At 41.7% G+C, this 23881-nt stretch overlaps 1 protein-coding gene across 1 annotated transcript in view; it reads right to left on the bottom strand.

Annotated features, from left to right (window-relative positions):
• LOC136677060 (uncharacterized) overlaps positions 1–23567 on the bottom strand; it is a 42114-nt gene extending 18547 nt beyond the window's left edge. Inside the window, exons 1-24 of the mRNA XM_066654442.1 lie at positions 23449–23567; positions 22506–22606; positions 21842–21966; positions 21505–21630; positions 21118–21311; positions 20927–21021; positions 20689–20819; positions 20475–20599; positions 20213–20330; positions 18946–19158; positions 18440–18610; positions 18071–18208; positions 17120–17169; positions 16375–16507; positions 16092–16174; positions 15858–15981; positions 15527–15717; positions 14440–14530; positions 14185–14305; positions 13918–14099; positions 13640–13795; positions 12315–12448; positions 10413–10546; positions 4–98 (exon numbers count right to left, since the gene is read on the bottom strand). Coding sequence (XP_066510539.1) covers positions 4–98; positions 10413–10546; positions 12315–12448; positions 13640–13795; positions 13918–14099; positions 14185–14305; positions 14440–14530; positions 15527–15717; positions 15858–15981; positions 16092–16174; positions 16375–16507; positions 17120–17169; positions 18071–18208; positions 18440–18610; positions 18946–19158; positions 20213–20330; positions 20475–20599; positions 20689–20819; positions 20927–21021; positions 21118–21311; positions 21505–21630; positions 21842–21966; positions 22506–22606; positions 23449–23567 — 3150 coding nt within the window. The remainder of the gene's footprint in view (positions 1–3; positions 99–10412; positions 10547–12314; positions 12449–13639; positions 13796–13917; positions 14100–14184; positions 14306–14439; positions 14531–15526; positions 15718–15857; positions 15982–16091; positions 16175–16374; positions 16508–17119; positions 17170–18070; positions 18209–18439; positions 18611–18945; positions 19159–20212; positions 20331–20474; positions 20600–20688; positions 20820–20926; positions 21022–21117; positions 21312–21504; positions 21631–21841; positions 21967–22505; positions 22607–23448) is intronic.
• Between the last annotated feature and the right edge of the window lie 314 nt (positions 23568–23881).

Raw genomic sequence — 23881 nt, 5'->3', positions numbered from 1 at the left:
TACAATTAGAACATCAGGGTCCAGGTTCATGAAGGTGTCAATGTCCATGCTGATGTTCAAAGTAGAAAGGGCTTGTAAATCTTCAAGAGGAGCTCCACCTAAACAAACATAAATCATGAATATTAGTTCTTCCGTTAAATTCTGCTCTGAGTATTCATATCAAGCTTATGGTTATAAACAAAGCTCATTATTATCTGTTATTATTATATAATAATAACATACAAATGATTATAATAGATTCTATTATTATAATGGTACCACAACCAAACAAACTTTTAAACATGAAACTATCTACATTCTATATGCCCCCTATATTTCGTTTTAATGCATAATTTATACCCCTTTAAAATAAATAACTCATTCACGTCAGTTCTGTCAGAAAAATAATTCATTGTGCAGATGGAAATATGTTACTAATAATGTCAATGTACATTTGATTCTACATAACAAATGGTTTACTGAGGGACTGGGCACAAAATAATGGATTAACATAACTGTTTGTGAATTAATGTGCTGTAACCTGTTGTAGAAAATAATTTTATTATTTTGTGATAGTGGACAAATATCCTTAAATGAATATTAGTTAAAATTAGAAAGTATAATTACATATTCATTGTATGAAACCTTGTACTCATATGAATGACTAACCAGTATTTACACATGCATTTAAACAGTTTAGAATCTGCACTGGCATGATGACTCACCTTTCTAAATTCTTAAACATTTAATCTTGAACAGAGGTGTACTTAGGCTTTTACCAAGCTTACATAAATTAAAAGTGTTAGCCAGGACAGCTGAACTTTAGGGGCAGGTTGACCTGAAGTGCATTAGTGACTCCCCTAAATTTTGGTGACAGAAAAGGAGTGTGGGAAAGAAAGGTACTTGTCAGAAGGGCATGATGAGTGTTTTGGGGGTCACAGTGCATGTGAAACTTGCACGCGAGAAACCTGAGTACTAACATGTCTTATTATGCATATTAATATATGTTAATCAGCCAGAAACGCCCCACCAGAAGGCTATACGTCATATGAGGTATAAAACTGTGGAGTCAGATGCGAAGACTCAGAACTTTACTGGGGAAGGCCATTAGACGGGTTTCATGTATTGTTCTCCTGGATCCAGTATTATTAAATAAATACTTTGATTTGCTTTGAACTTCACTCGACTGGTCTTTGTAACATTTTCGGAACGAGCACGCCTCTCTGAGGAGGAAGGTTGTATTTTGGAACTTTTTGATATTTTATAAATTTTAATTACTTTGGGAACGGTCCAAAAAGAACATTTTAATCTTTAATTGGTGACCCCGGACGTGCGGAAGCTCGAGACGGCGGACGACTTCGGACTCTGTTCCACTCGCGGCCGCAATAAACTAAAGGTGGGTGCGCAGACCTGTTTTATTCAAATTCTGCATATTGGATTTTTTAAATTGGGAGTGGTGCGGAGGCCTGAAGCCGGTCCGGAGTGAGGCATTGAGCAAATAAATTTATTTTAAATATGTTTTTATAATTTTTTATCGGTTTATACATTTGGGGTTGCTTGTTTAAAAAATTAATTATGGAATTCAAAATATAATAGATGGACGCTGTACCCATCTTGAGACTGAGTGGTGGCGTCCTCCATTCGGAACCTGACGAGGTACCGAATTAATTGCCCGGTCGAAGGTCGTCCGTGGGCGTGGTCTCCCCTGAAGTATAAACACACGGACACTGTTCCCGCGATTTAATATTAAGCGGAAGCTGTTCCCGCGAAATGAAATGAAAAAAAAAAAAAAGGAGCGGAAGCTGTTCCCGCACATTTTATATTAATATTCGCGGATGCTGTTCCCGCAGATTTATTTGATATTGAGCGGAAGCTGTTCCCGCCAGAGTTTGTGGTGTGTTTTAATGAAATTTGACTGTGTATTTTGTGTGTTATTATTTTGTGGGGCTGTTTGCATGACTGTTGTGTACGTTCCTGCTCGCTAGAGGGCGATAGAGGAGTGTCTTGCTGTGTATGTGTATGTTTCAGCTGAGTGTGTGTGTCTCACCCCCTCCCTTTTCCCATCTTATAACTTTGTCCCTTAGTCTGTAACTATGTGTGTGTGTCAGCTGAAAGAATTTTTTGGGAGAAAAAGGAGAAAGTGGGGGACTGATCAACCCCCTTTTCTTCTGCGGTTGCCTTTGAGTGTGTGTGCGGGGAGAACTCTCCATGTGCTGTAAGAGCCATACATTTTCTGAGAGTGTGTTTAAAGAAAAAGGGGAAATATGATAAAGAATGAGAGATTTAGAAATTAATAGGGAAAGAAATTTGTAATGGTAAAAATTATGAGCTTCGTTCAAGGACAGTTATTTAAAGAATATGAACCTCAATAAAATGAGGAGTTTGTTTATTTATGACAATGAGCCTGAACGGTTCGTTTTTAAACGTCGTTTAAAAAGACGTTTTTAAAGTAAAAATATATAAAGTAAAATAAATGAGCTTTCTTGGAGACTATACTTTAAGAAAATATAGACAATGAGCTCCAGAAAGACGTTTTTAGATGTTGAGAATAGGAGAAAGGAGAGCAAGGTGTAAAGCTGAGGAATTAATAGGGTACATTGGGGAAACTAAGGTTTAAACATGGGAATTAAAGGGAAAATTGTTACTTGAACACTTGCTCTAATTTTGAATCTGGTTTCTTTGTTATTGGGGTTAATTTAGACTTGTAGTGGATAAAAATATATTTGGTATTTTGTTTACTGCTTATTGTCCTAAGAATCTTATTTTTCCGGTTCAGTTTGCATTTTTTTTTTGACTGTGGTAGTTTGTTTTAAAAATTTATTTTCTGCCTCGGTTTGAAGTTTTCGTTCATCATAACATATTTTGTAACCTGCTTGCTATTTCTGTAGTTCTCAAAAATTTTGCTTTAACTTGTTATAATATAACTTGTTATTTGATCGCCTTTTAACGGTGTGCTGATGAGGTTTGTTTTGTTCGGTTGGAAACTGATACTCCACATAATAGGCACGAGGGTGGCTTGTTGACTGATAAGTGTGTTCGGTTATCTAAACTATAGTCTTTGGTTTTTTCTGTTTATTACAAATTCTATTTCATATATTGGCGTGTTATTTGCTTCTGACTAAAGAGCTTTTTCGGTTCGTGGGCCGGTTTCATAATTAATGTAAATTAGGCTTGGCTTGCTTCTAATTCAATACTGTGTCTGAAGGCACGCCTATGTTTTTATACGCCTGTGAAATTCTTCACAGGGCTGAGGTGGTTCTGCTTTTCTTGGCTGAGCTTGAAAACTTGACTTTAAAACTTTTCTTTTCTTTTTTATATAAACTGAGCCGGAGAGCGCTAAGGGTTGCGTGGGCGCTGTGTGGGGGAGATCCTGGGAAACTGTTCTGTGAACTCTGAAGTTGTGATGAAACCTAGTGGTGTTAATTGATTTGCAATTAAAGAGTGAACTAGAACGAAGAACCATTTAGGTAAGGTCCAATTTTTTAATCAGCTCCTTACAGACAACATGGCTATTACTAGAGATTTGCATAATGAATTAAACGCCATTTACGGCGTGGGGAATTGGGAATGGAAACCGTTAGTTCAGCAAATTGAAATAATAACTGGGGGATTGAAACTGGGACTGATAGATTTGAAAAAGCGGGATATTGTGCACAAAAGTGTGCTCAAGAGATTTGATAACTGGGTTAAAACACACACAGGGGACACTGCATCTTTGATAACCTGCATTAATCAGTTGAAGAGAGAAAAGGAGCAAATATTACGTCAGGCTGAAGCAGAGGTTAGTAGGGCAAGCCTTTTCCAAAGAGCTAAGGCAAAGCAAAGTTTAAAAACAGCTAAAACGGACCTTGCGGAGCTTCAAACTATTAAAATGGTCTTCCTGAGCATGACAACACAGCTTGTTACATTGAAAACACTAGGTCAGGCACGGTCGAAGGCTCTTTCACTCACTGCTGAGAACACGGAAGTGGACACTGAGTATATGAAACATAAGGGAGAGGAGCCTACAGCTCCGCCTCCGCCATACAACCTAGGCCTCGTCACACCAGTTGAAAATATCCTACCAGTCTTTAGTGTAGAATCGGGCACAGTGAGTTTATGGATGGACACCGAAGGGAGGGGCTCTCCTTCTGAGCAGCCAGCTCACAGAGTTACACACAAACGCACATACAGAAGATCCATTTTAATTGCAAAAGCCACATGAGTCAATTTCAATTCCATACACAACTATGAACACTAACACATACATGCCGACCCAATCAGGGCCACCACAAAACCCACCGTATAATTATGGACCAACTCCATAATTCCCATATCAGCCCTACTCAGGAGGCAGGGGGCGGGGTAATGGTAGGTGGAGGGGCAGGGTCCGCCGTCGGACAGGGGCGTGCCTAAGATGTGGAGCCTTAGAACATTGGGCAGCACAATGGAGGGCACCACTCTCTAATGACACCAGCTATCCACACCAGGCACCACACCCACAGGCGGCACCAAAACCGGAGCCATCACATCTTCCTGCTGGCCAATACAGCATGGAGCCGTGGGGTTGACATTGACCGGGTCCTGAGGAGCACCAGGACAGCAGGGCCAGGGCAGAACCCATGCTGTCATTAACTGTGGGGGCCTCCGAAATCCTTTTTCTGGTAGACACGGGAGCCACATGGTCAGCCATCAACACTGTATTACCTGCACATCTGATGAGCGAACACACTGTGCAAGTAAGGGGTTTCTCGGGGACATCTACATCACTGCCAAAAACAAGACATTTGCCAGTCAGTACTGGTACACAGACTGTGTCACATTCATTTTAATTGCACCACAAGCACCCTTGAACATCTGTGGTAGAGACTTGTTGATGAAAATGGGAGTTACTATTTTATGCCAACCAGATGGGATCACACTTACGTGGTTGGACGGACACAAAACAGGCAGTGGTGGGGTACACTGATGGTATGTACCTGATGAGGCCTCAGCAGGATGAGTCGGTAGACATTTATTGGGGTTTAGTGACTGGACAGACGGACCCGTCACCACGACTCATTGCTTTGTTCCACCAGTGGTCGCCTTGGATTACAGCCATGGCACCCTACCTCCCTCCGCCCGACCCATTCCATGTCACCCTGTTCTATGATGTAGGGGGAGATTTAACTTACTATGAAGCTTTTCAAACAGAATTAGAGGGTACACAGTGGTCGGTTGACACCACAGGGATTTATGTGGGTCCTGAAGGGGTGGCATCTCCTGTTTCACTAACTCCACAACAACACAATTGGTACAAACTGTTTGACACGGCGGCACCACACATTTCATTAGCTCTCCATCCAAAACACGAGGCCAAGCAGTTGGGCCCTATGGAAAAAGAGCAAATGAGGCCACGGATTGGGTCCGGACCTGGTGTCATGTTTTCACAGTCAACACAGACATATCACATCACTGATAACTCACCCATCCTAGTCACATTGCATCATCAATTGCTGCCTAGACACCATGGTTGTGAGGACACTGATCATCCACAGACGGAGGCATTATTAGCATCACTACCTGACACATTGTGGTCCACAGGACCAGATGATGTAGGATAAACTAATCAAACACCTGTTTCTTTTTGTATGAATATTACACAAACAATTTGGATTCCCCAATATAAACACAAAACCAGAGACTGCGAAAGACTTGTTAGCATTTTTAGGACTGACTGGTTACAGCAGACAATACATTCCTGACTTTGTCGGATGTACACAACCTATTAGGGACATGGTGAAATCTCTAGGGATGAGAAATTTGTCTGGTAAGCTCAATTGGACGGTGGAATCTGAACAGGCGTTTATAGATGTTAAACAAACCTTATCTGCTTCAGTTGACTTAGCCAGACCTGACTATTCACTACCTTTTTACATGGATGTTTCTGAAACAGACACTGTGATTAATGGTGTACTGTTTCAGAAAAAGGGGGAACGCAGAACTGCTAGCAGTAATTTCAGCATTAGAAGTGGCACACATAGGAAGACAACAAAACACTGGAAAATCTAAAACAATGGTGGCACTCATATATGTCAGTATTAGTGGTTGATTACATCACTAAATGTCAGATTTATAACACTCAGAACGTAGCAAAAGCATTTAAACTAGCTCCAGGAAGGTTTCCATTGCCAGATTCTCATGGACACGAGATTCAAATGGATTACACAGATATGATTGACCCCATTAGGAGATATAGATATCTCCTGGTCGTTGTAGATAGATTCTCGGGGTGGGTAGAGGCAGTCCCCACTCTGAGGGAAGATGCAAAAGCAGTCTGTAAGTTTCTGATTAATTGTTGGATTCCAAACCATGGGTTTCCTAGGAAAATTTTTTCAGATAACGGGAGTCATTTCACGAGTAAAACACTGCAGTGGGTGGAGCAGTCGTTGGGGCTGCGCCATAGCTATGGTTGAGTGTATCATCCTTCCTCACAAGGTCAGGTGGAGAGGATGAATCAAAATTTGAAACCAAAATTAGCTAAGATTACACTGACCACAGGCATGAATTGGCTAGATGCCCTACCAATTGCCCTGATCAGTATTCGGAGTTCTATAAATAGAAGCACAGGCTTCTCCCCATTTGAACTGGTCAGAGGCGTAGCATTTCCAGGCCCAAAAACAAGACTGAGTCCTGAAGCGGGCTCGCCTGGAACGAACACAGATGAGTATCGTCAACTGTTTTGAAACTAAAATCAGTGTGTGAGGAACTATCTGTGCAGGTATCTCATGCGAGGAGCATGAGATACCTCCCGAGGTGGCCGTCGCTCCATGGGTGTATCTGAGAGCCATCAAGCGAAAGTGGTCAGAGCCTCGCTGGACAGGCCCATTCCAGGTGACAGAGAGAACCAGCCACGCGGTACAACTCAAGGGTAAAGGCAGCTCATGGTACCACCTGTCTCAGTGCAAGCCAGCACTGCCACCAGAGGAGCACCAGACGGAGAAGCAAGCATCTAATTAGTAACAAGTGCCAGCTGGACACTCTGCGAACAACAGGTGTCAACGGAGAGCTGTCTGAAGCTGTTGAAGATCCAGAACACATTATTATTTTCTTTACAGGTTGTCGTGGACTGTTATTCTTTTTTACAGGTTGCTTGGACTGTTAATTTTTCCTTCTCTTGCAGGTTGAACTTTCTAAACAAATTGTAAAAAAAAAAAAAAAATGCACCCTGTAACTTTAACACTTAAACATATAAGAGTTTAGATAATATTTTCTTAATTAGAAGGAAACTTAGTGGGGAAAAACATTGATTGTTTAATGATGGCTTGGTATGGTAAAAGGGGGTGTGACAGGACAAAATACAGACAACATTACCAACCAGTACTTCCTCCTGATATTCCGATATGGCTCCAGGTAATCATAACCATTACTCTATTGAGTATAATGATAATAACACTGGCCATGGTTTTCACACAGGAACAATTAACAACGGTAGAGGGAACAGTTGTCAATATTTCAGCAATCGTACGCCCGGCAAACGCGACAATTAAAGATCTGACATCACAGCTAAATAGAACTAAACGATCAACCATCTCTCAGCCTAAATGAAAATGCATCAGACGCTGGGGAGGTATAGAATTAGACTATTATTGGGGTGAGACAACTGCATGGACAGTGAACTTATGTGAAGTGGTTAAATGTGGTACAAATCAGCTGGGACAAAAGGGGGAGCCGGTGTATTTGTGTTGGTCTCGTGATGACAATATTAAATGTAATCAAAACACCGACCAAGCAGCTCATAAGGCTAGACTTTGTAATAAGTGGAATGATGTGATGAGGTCAACACATGTTAATTGGAATCCGACTACACGTTGGGCGACTCGTGAACGGGAGAAATGGGAAAAACTTAACATACAGAGGGATAATGCTCCAATAACCAATTTGATAACTATTGCATTGGAGTGGTAAGCCGACCCTAATGGGGAAAAGTCTTCAGCATTTTTCATAGGGGTCGGGGTAGATGTAAGTGGTAATGACCCTGTGGGATGGATTAAGGTCAGAGTTAGAAATAAACCAACAGCCGACACCGTTGAGGACACAAAAAACATGACAGACAACACTGGGGGGAATCAGTCTATATTGGGAACAGATTATTCTACATGGACAACCGAACAAATCGTAAAATTAAGCACAGGGTTTGAAGGGAGTAATTTATGGATTAAATGGATAAATGCGCAAGCCAGAGAAGCTAACATGGACAGGTGCATAGCATGTGCTGCAGCCAGACCAACATTGTTTTTAGGTCCAGCCCCATTACTTCTGAGGGAAGACCCAATAGGGTTTAAGTGTATGATTGACTTAACACATATGGCTAATCCAGCTAATTGTACTGCCTTGGTAAACATTTTTCCAGTCATAGCAAACAACACCGGTTCAGGGCCGTTCAAGATTCCTGAATCAGGTAACTTCACTTGTTTTAATCATAAAGCAGGTGACGTGACACGGAGTGTAAAACACTTAGGTAACATAAATCGTAAATGGTGTCACACTATATTTAATCATGACTCCGGTAACTATATAGGACCATGGGCTAGAGCAGGACTGTATTATTATTGCGGAGGGTTAAATCTATTGCTAAGACTACCTACGGATAGTCACGGCCTTTGTGCTATGGTTAGATTAATTTCCCCAATCACTATGTATGGCGCGCACAAACCCACTCCTAATCACAATAGGCTTAGACGATCAGGTGACTATGAATTCGACTTAACTAAAAACACACCCACTTATATAGACGCAATAGGAATTCCTCGCGGAGTGCCAGACGAACATAAATTGGTAGATCAGATAGCGGCAGGATGGGAAAGTATTTTCATTTGGACCACACCAAACAAGAACATTGATAGAATTAATTACGTAAATTACCAAGTAATGAGACTGGCTAACATCACTGGAGCAGCAATAACTGATTTATCAGAACAACTATCTGCAACTTCATTAATGACCATAAAAAATCGTATAGCTTTAGATATGGTACTCGCTAATCAGGGTGGTGTTTGCCATATGTTCGGAGATGTATGCTGTACTGTAATTCCAAATAATATGGCCCCAGATGGAAAGGTGACTAAAGCCTTAATAGCCCTAAAATCTCTGTCTAGAGAGATGGCAGAAAACACGGGAGTAGACAATCCAATCACTAAGTGGTTAGAGAGAACTTTTGGACAATGGAAAGGCGTGTTCATATCTATGGCTTCAGCCGTAGCGGTATTTGCCGCTATTTTAGTCACGTGCGCAAAGATCCTCCACCACCATATATGTTAACAATGTTGGAGTGTGCGGAAGAGCGGGAGGAATTACTGTTGTAGAATAAGTAGTTTGGGAGATAACAAACAGGGAAATAATGTCATTTCCTCCTGTTGACATGGTTAAATTTTGGCCGCCTGGGGGCAGAAGGGGCTAGTGCGAGAATTTTTCCTGTCAAAATTGGTTGGTTGGCTGCCCGACAGGTTTTCGCTCTCACAGGTTAAACACATGTTTGGAGGATTTAGAGTGTGATGACGTGTCTTGGGACACGTCATAAGGGGGAATTGTTGTAGAAAATAATTTTATTATTTTGTGAAAGTGGACAAATATCCTTAAATGAATATTAGTTAAAATTAGAAAGTATAATTACATATTCATTGTATGAAACCTTGTACTCATATGAATGACTAACCAGTATTTACACATGCATTTAAACAGTTTAGAATCTGCACTGGCATGATGACTCACCTTTCTAAATTCTTAAACATTTAATCTTGAACAGAGGTGTACTTAGGCTTTTACCAAGCTTACATAAATTAAAAGTGTTAGCCAGGACAGCTGAACTTTAGGGGCAGGTTGACCTGAAGTGCGTTAGTGACTCCCCTAAATTTTGGTGACAGAAAAGGAGTGTGGGAAAGAAAGGTACTTGTCAGAAGGGCATGATGAGTGTTTTGGGGGTCACAGTGCATGTGAAACTTGCACGCGAGAAACCTGAGTACTAACATGTCTTATTATGCATATTAATATATGTTAATCAGCCAGAAACGCCCCACCAGAAGGCTATACATCAAATGAGGTATAAAACTGTGGAGTCAGATGCGAAGACTCAGAACTTTACTGGGGAAGGCCATTAGACGGGTTTCATGTATTGTTCTCCTGGATCCAGTATTATTAAATAAATACTTTGATTTGCTTTGAACTTCACTCGACTGGTCTTTGTAACGCTTCTGGAACGAGCATGCCTCCCTGAGGAGGAAGGTTGTATTTTAGAACTTTTTGATATTTTCTAAATTTTAATTACTTTGGGAACGGTCCAAAAAGAACATTTTAATCTTTAAACCAGACAGTAGTAAATTAAGGGCTTAATTGTAACTTTATTGCATGTACAGATAGTGTGTAACGTGTTTGTGGTGTGTATAGTGTGTGTATGGTGTGTACAGTGTGTGTATTACCCAGATAAGTGGAGATGTAGAGGTAGTATGTTGTGGAGTTATTGTACATGGATCTGAATGAGGAGAAGGCGATGTGGTACAGAACTCTTTGCTGATCCAGAGAGCAGGACAATACATTCAGAGGATCAGCAAACCTGCTCCAAGAAAAGTGAGAATAGGCCTTAGGTTCACTTTTCCTACACAACACAACACACACACACCAAACAACACAACACACACACCAAACAACACAACAAACACACACACAGACACAAACACACACCAAACAACACAACAAACACAAACAGACACAAACACACACCAAACAACACACACACACACACACACCAAACAACACAACAAACACACACAGACACAAACACACACCAAACAACACAACAAACACACATACCAAACAAAACAACGCAACACACACAAATACACACACACACCAAACAACACAACAAACAAACACACATACACAAACACACACCAAACAACACAGCATACAAACAAACCAAACAACACAACACAATGCAACACACACAAATACACACATGCACACACACCAAACAACACAACAGACACCAAACAACACAACATACAAACATACCAAACAACACAACACAACGCAACACACACAAATACACACACGCACACACACCAAACAACACAACAGACCCCAAACAACACAACATACAAACATACCAAACAACACAACACAATGCAACACACACAAATACACACACGCACACACACCAAACAACACAACAGACACCAAACAACACAACATACAAACATACCAAACAACACAACACAACGCAACACACACAAATACACACACGCACACACACCAAACAACACAACAAATAGACACCAAACAACACAACATACAAACATACCAAACAACACAACACAATGCAACACACACAAATACACACACGCACACACACATGAACACATACACACACCAAACAACACAACACAACTCAACACACACGCACACACACCAAACAACACAATACACACACAAACAACACAGCACAATACACACACACACCAAACAACACACCATGCACACATACCAAACAACACAACACACACACACACACACGAACACATACCAAACAACACAACACACACACATACACACAGACACCAAACAACACACAGACACCAAACAACACAATACACACACACACACGCACACATACACACACACACCAAACAACACAACACACATGCACATACACACACACCAAACAACACAATGCAAAACACACCAAACAACACAACACAATCACATACCAAATACACAACAAACACACACACACCAAACAACACAACACACAAACATACACATACACACACACATACACGCACACCAAACAACACAACACACACACACACCAAACAACACAACACGCACACATACACACACTCCAAACAACACAACACACACACACACATGCATACTAAACAACACAACATACACAGATACCAAACAACAACAACACACACACACCAAACAACACAACACACATACACACCAAACAACACAACGCAACGCACACACATACACACACGCACACACACCAAACAACAAAACACACACACATACACGCACACCAAACAACACAACACACACATACACACCAAACAACACAACACAACACACACACACATACGCACACACACCAAACAACACAATACACACTTTCACCAAACAAAACAACACACATACACACACACACGCACACACACCAAACAACACAACACACACACACACACACACACACACACACACACACACACACACACACAATACAATACACACATCAAACTACAAAATATACGCAACATACATCTGAAGAGTATGAACACTTGTCTGCTGAATGTATAGCTGAGTATTTGTTTACTTACAGTAGACTGTCAGTTGTGATGGTTCTCAGGACACTGACGTTCAAAAAACAGATGTAGGAGCCAACTGTATTTAGTTCATCAGCTCCCAGAGTGTTACCAGGTACACTAAGATACTTCAAAATCACTGCATTACTCTACAACACGCACATGCACACACACACACACACACACACACACAAACACACACACAAACACACAGTTGTCATATATAACGTTCAAAAATGGTTTACTATTAAACTGGTTTCTCAATGTCAGTAGCTCCACTTTGTGCTTATCTAATCAAAATTATTTGATGCACAACAGGCAGCTGGCCCTGAAGGAGTACCTGGCAATGTACTTAGTACTTGTCAAAACAGGTCAGAAAAGATGTCATTTCTACAGAAGTTCACACTGTTTTGACCCACATGTACTGACAAAATTCATATGTTAGAATGACGTTAGTTCAGCAACCGTGGTGCCCTTCAGGCTGATTCCAAAAGTAGCCATCCCTGTATTAGCACATCTCTCTGCAGCTGGATTCTGGTCATCCTGATTAACAGGCCTCAGTGTTCCACCATCACACTCAATACCAGTGTGCCACAAGGCTGTGTGCTAAGCCCTCTTCTGTACTCTCTCTTCACCCATTCCCAATGCATCACAGGCACCCTGTTACCCACCACTGACAACATTTAACACAAGCACTGCCTAGACAGTGTGAGAAACATCATCAAGGATTTCTCATCCTAACCATGGCTATATATAAACATTACAGATGCCTCAACTCCCACATCGCCAGCCTCAGAAAGATCTTCTTCCCTGACACCATGACCTTGCTGAATGCCATTCTATCCCTTTAACTGCAACACTGCACTCTGTGCACTATATAAAACGTAGCTTATCCTGTTATTACTGCACATTGCTATTTGCATAGTTTATTACTGCACTGTTCTCACCCACTTTATTAACGTCTATACTGTATATAAACCCACTGTTTAAGTTCATCTTCACTCTGCATACTTAAATTTTCTCTTTACCTATGCTGCTCTCAAACCTATATCTGCACTCTTTCCACACACTCTGAATATACAGAGTATATTTGTACATTTGTATATTACCACTTCACTCTCCTTTGAACTGTACAAACTTTAACCACTGCATTGCCTCGGTTACTTTCCTCCACTTTCTGCATAAATAACACTGCATTTCACTGGCTTTATACCTGTAGTCTGCAGAATGATGGTAAAGTTTGATCTACCTTAATATAACTTAATCGAATTTTAACTAATATTTTAACATGCACCCCAACATCAAAACTCACGGACATTCCCCATTCATACAACACCTACCTGCCTTGATGTCCAATCTCCATTGTCTGGGACCATTAAAGAGGACAATGTTTCAATGGTGGTGATGTTCCACATGTAGATGTCAATAACATTGGCCACACGAGATGTGGGGCTAAGTAACTGCACCACGCTTTCTGGAATACCTAATGGGTACATCTATAAAACACGCACACACACACACACATCATCATCATCATGACCATCAGCATAACAAAATCTAAAACGTAAAGCTACAATGAAAACTAAGTCTTATGACGGCAACAACGAGATCCACAGACCTGGTTTAATTTGTCCAGAATGATGGTCTGTAAACTGGGATCCACCACTTTCTCTGTGATGGCAGCCAGGTTCTCAATCAGCACGGTAATATTCAGACACAAATCAAACTGAGTGGCATCATAACTGTAAGGAAACAGGTCATCTGCGATGGTCACAGCTGTGATGACTCCAGCAGTGCAGTCTGATGAGCACAAAAACACAAGCATTACACATCACAGTGTACACAGGCTCACACACATCACAGCCACACAGGTGCTCACAGATACCTGCAGAACGTCTGTATCTGATGGTGGAGTATGCCCTGAACAGTCTCCTCATCTTCCACACTGGAGTCTTCATCTTCCTCAGGAATGGCAAGAAGGACCTCAGGAACATTTTCTTTTCAGACTAAAACCACAGAAACACATAAACACAAATACAAACACACAGATATATAAATAAAAAGCTTCTTGCACACACATAATGTAATCTGTAAAAAAATAAAATAAAATACAGACTCATATTTTGAAATAGTAACATACAAAGCTAAACTGGCTCCAGAAGTCTTGTCCGAGGTAGAGGGGCAGGAGGCCCAGCTGCTTCAGAGTCTGTAGATTCCATCTTGAGGGATTACTGAGGAACAACGTGTAGAGTGTTATACACAACACAACTTTATCTGTTTCTACATGACATATCTACACTCTATTTTCTACATGGGATTAAATCAGACTTTGAAACCTTTACAAATAGCACCATTCTCAGGAGTTAATGTGTACTGAACTTTCCAGGTTTCTTATCAAGCAGAGAAGGCTATAGGGCTCATGAGAGAGCTCAGATTCGTGCTTGTAAACCCTGTAGTAGCCAGAAGGCATTAGGCAGATTGTGTAACTGTGTCTGCTAGCGTCTCTGCTTGTACTAGATTTAAGAGGTGGCACATCTTTGGACTGAGAGAGGCAGGATGGTCATTTGAATGAATTGCAGCTATCAAGGCTGTTCTGACAAAGAAATTAGGAGAAGTTGTGGGAGGATTTCTGGGACCAGCTGGAATGAAACTTGGGCAACCTATGAGTGCGGGGGATCTACAGGCTCAGCTGCAACATCTGTGGGCAAATGTGGCCAAGGGTGCGTTCAGAAACTGTACACATCCACGTCCAACCGTATCTAATCTTGTATCCAGACTAGAGGCCCATCAGGGGACTAGAGCCAATTATAGAATGTAAAACTCCTTGGTTTTCTTTTTATATTAGAATGTGTGTTTAATCTTTGCAAAAACAGCACTTAAGTACTAAATTGCAAACAATATCTTACAGCAGTAAATAGTGCCTCAGCCAGGATGTGCCAAGGTGCACTTCAAAACTAAGACATGGAATGAGTATATTAGTCCCTGAGGAAGGGGTTGTAATTATGTTTAGAGCTTTCTCTAAACATAATTAAAAAACTCAACGAACTACACTGCGTCCAGATGCTGTAAGGATGGAACAATGGAATTTTCCCTTCAATCAAAAAGTAAAGGACATATATAAACAGCCTGCCCTTCAAGTATTTTATCATTTTCTCATAAATTTTCTCATATGTAATTGCCATGGTTCTCCAGCTGAAGAGGCAGATCTATCTCAGTGTTTTCCTCACCCATAAGGAGTGTTTCCACTGAAGAGCAGAGTCTCTATAGCAGAGACCTGAGAGTCAGAAAAGTCTCCACAGTTCTTCAGTTTCTCCAGGATGAGCGGGTCAGAGTTCTGAATGTAGGAGGAGTCCAGTGTGCAGATCATATTACCCAGAATGTCCACCTGAGTCCTGTTCAGAGCCACTCCAGAAATTCCCTACAGCAACAAAGAGAGAATGTGACATTGTGTTTACTAAGCTGTAATGTGTGTGTGTGTGTGATGTGTGTGTGTGTGTATGTGAGAGAGAGAGAGAGAGAGAGAGAGAGAGAGAGAGAGAGAGTGTAAGAGTGTTTTACCAGGCAGCTCTGTGCATTCTGGAACAATGTGGATTGTTTGTTGAGGATGCTGGAAGGAACTGAGAAATCTGCTCCACCCAGAGCTGTGAAATACAGCACACAGTTCTGCTTCACCTGGTCATAGCTGCAAAACACACACACACACACACCATTATTAATGTGAATTTATTGTGAAAGCTATTGAGTTTTCTTTATGTGTGTGTGTGTGTGTGTATGTATGTATGTAATACACACCTGTAATACAGAAGCAGGTCTGCAGGTAAATCAGTGAATGTCAGTGATGTGTTGTCTTTAACATATTGGTACATGCAGGTCAGCTGTAACACAGATAATCCACTATTAAACCCCTGGTACACCAGCTCTGATTTTATTCCACTGTGACACAAGTGTCCACTGAATGATGGTCTATTCACATTAAGTGATGAAGTGCAATGAGGAGCATCTACTTAATTGCAAATTACTGTTTATTACACTCTTGTTAATAACATAATATGAGTCGGGGAGAGAAAGCGAGTACCTGAGACTCTTTGAGGGTGACCTTGTTTCTGCCCGGTCGTGGTCTACAAGCTGTTATCAACTGTGTGATTTTCTGCCGTGGAAGTGACTGAACAGAGCTGCAGGTGAATCCCTGCAATACTGAAACTGACAACCTGCAGGGGGCAAAACACACATTTAACACACCACAGTGCAGTAACCAAAATAAATTTGATGTTCATGACAATACCAAGGTTACACAGGATCGAGTATATTTACAATCAGTTTTAGTCAGGGTCAGGGATAAATAGAGTCAGTGTTAGACAGGATCAGGTTTAGTTAAGGTCAGTGATAGACAGGGTCAAATCTAGACAGGGTCAGCTTTAGTTAAGGTCAGGGATAGACAGGGTTAGGGTTAGACAATTTAAGGGTTAGTCAGGATTAGTTAATGCCAGGGATATACAGGGACAGGGTTAGACGGGGTCAGGGTTTGACAGGGTGCAAATTAGGCAGGGTCCAAATTAGGCAGGGTTAGGTTTAGTTAAGGTCAAAAATAGACAGGGTCAGGGTTAGACAGGGTCAGATTTTGACAGAGTCAGGGTTATACAGTTTCAGGGTTATACAGTGACAGGGTTAGACTGGGTCAGGTATAGACAGGGTCAGTTAGGGTCAGAGTGTGGAAGATGGAAGATGCATTAAAGCCAAATATTGTCTCATTTTAATTGCACTGTTTTGTACAGAACATAGGTTTAAATATTTGCTTGTGTGTGTGTGTGTGTAAAACACACCCTTCTGTATCCTGAGTGGCTCTGGAAACAGTTCCATAAAGAACAACAGCCTGGTAAACAAACAGCACATGTTAGACAGCTACATCAACTTATCTACATGGATTTGGAAGATTCTTATTTCCAGTGTGTGTGTGTGTGTATGGTTTGGTGTGTGCATAGGTGCGTGTGTGTGTTGTGTTGTTCAGTTTGTGTGTTGTGTTGTTTGGTGTGTGTGTGTGTGTGTGTGTGTGTGTGTGTGTGTGTGAGAGAGTTAGTGTGTGTTGTTTGGTGCGTGTGTATATGTGTGTGTGTGTGTGTTGTGTGTGTGAGAGAGAGAGTGTGAGTTAGTGTGTGTGTATATGTGTGTGTGCATGTGTGTATATGGGTGTGTGTTGCGTTGTGTTGTGTTGTTTGGTGTGTATGTGTGTGTGTGTGTGTGTGAGAGAGAGAGAGAGAGAGAGTGTGAGTTAGTGTGTGTTGTTTGGTGTGTGTGTATGTGTGTGTGTGTGTGTGAGAGTTAGTGTGTGTTGTTTGGTGCGTGTGTATATGTGTGTGTGTGTTGTGTGTGTGAGAGAGAGAGAGTGTGAGTTAGTGTGTGTGTATATGTGTGTGCATGTGTGTATATGGGTGTGTGTTGCGTTGTGTTGTGTTGTTTGGTGTGTATGTGTGTGTGTGTGTGTGTGAGAGAGAGAGAGAGTGTGAGTTAGTGTGTGTTGTGTTGTTCAGTTTGTGTGTTGTGTTGTTTGGTGTGTGTTGCGTTGTGTTGTGTTGTTTGGTGTGTATGTGTGTGTGTGTGTGTGTGTGTGTGTGAGAGAGAGTGTGAGTTAGTGTGTGTTGCTTGGTGCATGTGTATGTGTGTGTGTGTGTGTGTGTGTGTGTGTGTGTGTGCATGTGCGTTGTGTTGTTTGGTGTATGTGTGTGTTGTGTTGTTTGGTGTGTGTGTGTATGTGTGTGTGTGTGTGTGTTTGTTACCTGATGTTGATTCCAGTTCTTATTATTGATGAGTGAAACATTAATAGTTCTTGATTGTGTCAGTAGCACACGAGGGACGTATGCGGCTAAAGCATCTGGAACATTTTGCACCACTCTGGTCTGGTTAACTGAGACAATCTGGAACAAATCGTAGGAGAAAATCATGAGTGCGTGCGAGAGAATCATGTGTACGTCTTTATGAATGTGTTTACAGTCAGTGGGTATACTGTGGAGTGTGGGAGAGTGTGTGTCTATATATATATATATATATATATATATATATATATATATATATATATATATATATATATATATAAATATGTATGTGTGTGTACATGTGTAGTTTGTGTTTGGGGGGGGTGCAAGTACCTTCTGAACGTATATCTCTTGTATAATCACTGGAGCTGACAGAATGTTGTTGATGAAGGTTGGATTCTGGGATATTGACAGAAGGTCATCAGATGCAATCTTTGAGATGGTGGCAGAGGGAACACCTCCAATGAGCGTGCCCAGAGTCAGAAGGGTGGAGCTGCTGTTGATCTGTCAATCAATACACCATCCAATGAGAATAAAGATATGCCCTTAAATTAACCAACCACTAGGATGCCTGTGAACCTGGATGTTAACCTACAGTATAATATAGAGAATAATGTTCCACAAGTTCAACCGTAACAACAACCATTTCATCTAAGCAGAGTACTGATAAGAGACAAGATACACACAGCTAACAAGGAACAGAGAGTTGCTAATGTTGCTGTAGGAGGATCCAGCCTGTTTTAAAGGCTGCTCTTAATATGCTCAAGATCTGGACTGTGTTCTGGTTTTGGTCCCAGTATCATAGGTAAGCATTACAGCAGATGGTAAATTTCTCTCACATTAAATCCTGCACTGGTGATGCTGTGGATGATGTTGTTGACCTGACCCTGGTTCCAGCCTGTGACAGTGCTGAGTGTGGGCAGAGAGCTGTTAATCACACTTGGGGAGGCAGCATTTATCTGGCCCTCAGTCAGACCAATGCTCTGGTTCCCAAGCATCTGGATGGTGGATGTAGATAAAGTCGGGAAGTTTGCAACAAGTGCTGTTGAGATCTGAGAGAAAAGGAGGACAGGGCAACAAAAAAAGCCAGAAATTATAAATGTTGGATTAATTCAGCAAATGTAAACCCACGTCAGTCCATTGCTGCGCTCACTTCAACGGCATCCTGTAGCTGCACGCAGCAGGTTTAAAACACTCACGCTGCCTACAAAGCCAAGAACAGACCAGACCCTCCCTGCCTTATGGTAATGGTCAACAGTTGGACTGCACCTTGAGCCCTTTGAGTTTCAAGTACAGCTTGACTCGACCCGCCATCACTAAAGTCACTTGGAGGACAAGCACCAAGACTCTATTCAGCCACTGGCTTCCAATAGTGAACTCTCTCACTGTCTTCAAACACAGACTGAAGACCCATCACTTTGAAACCCACTTATACTGCACTTAACTTCTTTCTTTTTAGGTACATACACTGACTAGATGCTGTGTATTGCAATTATACTATGTTTTGTTCTTTCTAGGTATCAGCACTGCCCATTGTTCTGGCAGCATTTGAGCTCAGAGGGAGTTTGGACTCAAAACTATCTGTATTAGTGATGCACATTCTGTCTGAACACTGAACACTGAACAATTTAGTGAGTTACTCTGGATAAGAGCAAATGCTAAATGCTCTAAATATGAATGTAAAAAGTCTGAGAAAGATGAAAAAGTATTTAAATTAGTGTCAAAACTGAAGAACTGTTTATTTTCAAATGATCTGTGATTAATTCTGCACCCCAAATCATCACGAAGACATTGGATGGACCTCCATCCCTCCAGAAAACATAGTTCACCTACTCCAGAGATAAAGCTTGGAGGCTTTTAATCTCTTACGTGGACTTGTTATAGTGACCCCAAAGCCTGTGACCCTAGGCTCATGCAGCTTCTTCAGCTGCTTGAGAGAATCATTCTATCAATTAGTGTTATTTCTGAGACACAGGTGAATGCCTGAGTGAGCTGTAAATGAGCCTAAAATAGCTGAATTCTCTCATCGTGAACGGTGTCAAAATGCACCCTGGTTTGAAAAGACTGATTGGACATTTCTTATACTACATTAGTGAGAAAAATTACCTCAGGATCAACTTCACCACAAAATGTTCTGATGATCTTCAGAAGGTTCTGGCTCTCTGTAGCTCCAAGAAAACCAAACACAGAACCAGGAGCACCACACAACAAAACACCTGGCAAACTACACACACATGAAGGAAATATCAGATACCACTTTTACCTAAGCAACAACAAGCAGATATACAGATAGAAAGAGTTTAGGGGAGAAGATGCTATGATATTGGATGTATAACTGTACTGTAGTGTTTAGTGTGTAGTGTGGTACCTGAGGGGGTTGTAGTTCGGATTCTGGATGAATAGCTCTGTGCTGTAGTACGTGGTGACATTGGATGCAATTCCTGAGGTGTTAAATAGCTCAATATTCACTGGGTTTTCCAAGAAAACACTGATCTGTAGGACACAGTCAGACTCAATTAGGTATTAATGCTTGTGTGTGTTTTGGTGTGTGTGATAAAGGAAGTTTTCTAGGTGATGGTTACCTTATTTTCAGAGATGAACGACTGGAGATCAGTGAGGGTAATGAAGGTGATGAAGAATCCAATATTGTTGGAAAACCAGGCAGTGGAGTTCAGAAGGGGATCAGAGGAGTTATAGCAGTGAGGAGAGCCATCTGCAAGGTACCACACAAGCACAATCATGTACAAGTAATCCAGTGAACACAGTGTATACTCAATAAACGTGTAGTGCCTCATCAGAGAAGACTGTAGCTCTGCTCACCGCTGCTGTTCAGATAGACCTTTATAGAGCTGTACACATCAGCTGCAGTGAAATCAGTGTTGGAGAAATTATAGCTGTTCCCCAGGACTGAAACCCTGCTCAAAACAACACAAACATTAGTCACTTCACTATTTCACTGCAGAAATGTGTTCATGTACATTACAGAAAGCTGACGTTTTTCTCAGACTCACAGTTTCTGGTACGACAGGCAGGTGGCACCACTGAGTTCTGTGGGGCTGATGAGCTGAGAGCTGAGGAAGGGCAGGTACTGAGAAAGTGTGACATTAAACCACTGATTCACCTCATTCAGAGATGATGCACTGAGAACACGAGACCAAAAACAGCCCAGAGTCTGCCTTCCTAAGACTGCAGATATAACTGGCTCCTGTTCAGAGAAACAGAGGCAGGACAAAGAGAGAGTTACAGATGGAGAACTGCATTAAATAAACCTGAGAGTCAAACCCAGAGAAAAAGAGAGGGAGAATGAACAGAGATCACTGCATTAACAGCAGGACTGAAGGAGGATAAAGGTAGGACTGAAAGGTAAAGAGAAACAGGTGGGATGAACACAGGTGTACCGTCTCCAGATACTGGTCAGTGCTGTTGTAGTTTTTGAGAAGTGTGCAGAGATCTGACCCACTCCTGACTGTGTTCGGACTGTTCAGAAATTCATTCAGTTCTCCTGGAGAGATGGAGCCCAACAGCTACAGAACAGAGAGGAGAACAACACACTCGTTATAGAGAGGGAACTGTGGGTAAACTTTCACCAGTACTCACTGACCCATTCACTCATGGACTCCTGATTAACAGAGTTACTGGAAGATGTATAGATCAGTGGTCTAATTGATTCACTGGTTAAACTACTGTCTGAATCTAAATAGTGTATTTTCCTCTCCACTGTAAAAGGAGCAGTACCTCCTGCTGGCGACTGGCTGGGATGAGGGACAGAAGAGTGCTAAGGTCAGGAAACCCAAAACTGAGGAAGGTTCTTTTGAGGAAGATGTAGAAATCCCCTCCTCTATAGCAACCCAGACCATTCCCTGTGGGAAGTAAAACATTGGGGAAAAAATGACATAAATCTGTTTGGAGCAATGCACATCAAATCTGTGTTGGTTAACAATGGAAAACATGTACTGTTCTTGTGCAAACAGTTTCAAAAATAATTGTAGTCTGTTAATTAAAGTGAAAATTACACTATAGATGCATTATAGAGGCAGCACAGTGGTGCAGCTGGTAGGTGCCACAGTCAAACAGCTCACTGGGGTTCTGTGAGTAGTTTGGTGTGTTCTCCCTGTGTCTGTGTGAGTTTCCTCCGGGTGCTCCAGTTTCCTCCCACGCTCAAAACATACGTTGGTAGGTGAGTTAAAAACTCAAAAGTGTCCATTGTTGTGAGTGTGTGAGCGAATGTGTGTGTGTTGCCCTGTGAAGGGCTGGTGCCCCCTCTAGTGTGTGTTTTCTCCTTGCGCCCAGTGATTCCAAGTAGAACCCACTGCCGCCCTGAACTGGATAAGGGGTACAGGTTTCACAATACAAGATTTTTTTTTTTTTTACCAAATGCACACTTATGTGTAACACTCACCCTGAGTGGACTGGTATTGAAGGTAGTCTTGTATAAAACTGAAGATCAGCCCGGACTGGGTTACTGAGAGGATGCTGTACACATTGTCAAACCCTTTCACTCTGCGGAGACAAGGAAATGAGAAATATAATTAGGGAAATAATTTGAAATGCATTGTATACAAGTTAACAGGTAATTCCAATTAATTTTATATAGCTAATGGGTTCATTGTATTTCAATTGTGCTCTGGTTTATTTTCATAGTTTTTTGATCACATCCGTCTTCACATCTTTTTTCCACTTGAGCCTTTTCAGGGAGACTGTGACAACAGGGTGAGCAAAGGAGCCCACACATATCTGTTCCCCCTGCAACTTTCCTGACTTTGCAGCTGTCCTGGATCACTGAATGAACCTGAATGAAAAACCTCTGTACATGAGCAACAGAGTGTCAGAGTGGACTATGAGCAGCATGGGGCTCCCCACAGGACTGTTGTTATGACGTTTTTTAGGGGAAAAGGGTCTTAGCAGTTTCAAGAATTACTATCTAACAGTGTATTCTTGATATGAGGAAAATTAATGCCCAAAATGGTATATAATGTATTAGACTGATCTAGTCTGGGGTGGCATGGTGTAGCAGCAGGTAGTGTCGCAGTCACACAGCTCCAGGGACCTGGAGGTTGTGGGTTTGCGTCCTGCTCCGAGTGACTGTCTGTGAGGAGTGTGGTGTGTTCTCCCTGTGTCCCTGTGTCTGCATGGGTTGGTACACATGTTGATAGGTGGACTGGCGACTCAAAAGTATCCGTAGGTATTGCCCTGTGAAAGACTGGTGCCCCCTCCAGGGTGTTTTCCTGCCTTGCACCCAATGAATTGGATAAGTGGTTACAGATAATGAATGAATGAATGAATTAATTAATTAATTAATAATCTAGTCTGACAGAAAAGAGATGTCCCTGACCAAACAAAACCTGTGTGCCATCTTTGTGCTGGCGTGTGGCACAGCCTGGCTTACACCATGCTCCAGAGCCAATCTAGGGAGCAGTGCCAGAGAGTGACAGGTTCCAACCTGCACTGCAGTCTCCCCCATTTCATGCTTTGAGGTTGTTGGGGTTTTTGTGTGTGTTGTTGGGTTAGATTTGGTGTGTTTTAAGTTGTTTACTTGTAATTGAGTGTGTTTTCTTGCATGTCTGGACTCTGTATGTGATGAAAACTGCATTTTGTCTGCAACCTCACCCTGTGGGTGTTTCATGGCAGTGGGGTCCCTTGCTAACTCTTCTTACACACTACGTCAAAATGTTGCTTCTCCCTCATTTGTTCTTCACATATTTTCCAGAGAGTTTAATAAAGGGCAAAAAAAAGGCAGCTATGGTAATGTACATTTTTCCTAACATCAGCTGTTAC

The sequence above is a fragment of the Hoplias malabaricus genome, chromosome 2 (assembly GCF_029633855.1).
Source record: "Hoplias malabaricus isolate fHopMal1 chromosome 2, fHopMal1.hap1, whole genome shotgun sequence".
Classification (NCBI taxonomy): Eukaryota; Metazoa; Chordata; class Actinopteri; order Characiformes; family Erythrinidae; genus Hoplias; species Hoplias malabaricus.
The sequence above is the reverse complement of the archived record's forward strand: the minus strand, read 5'-3'. Positions and strand labels throughout refer to the sequence as shown.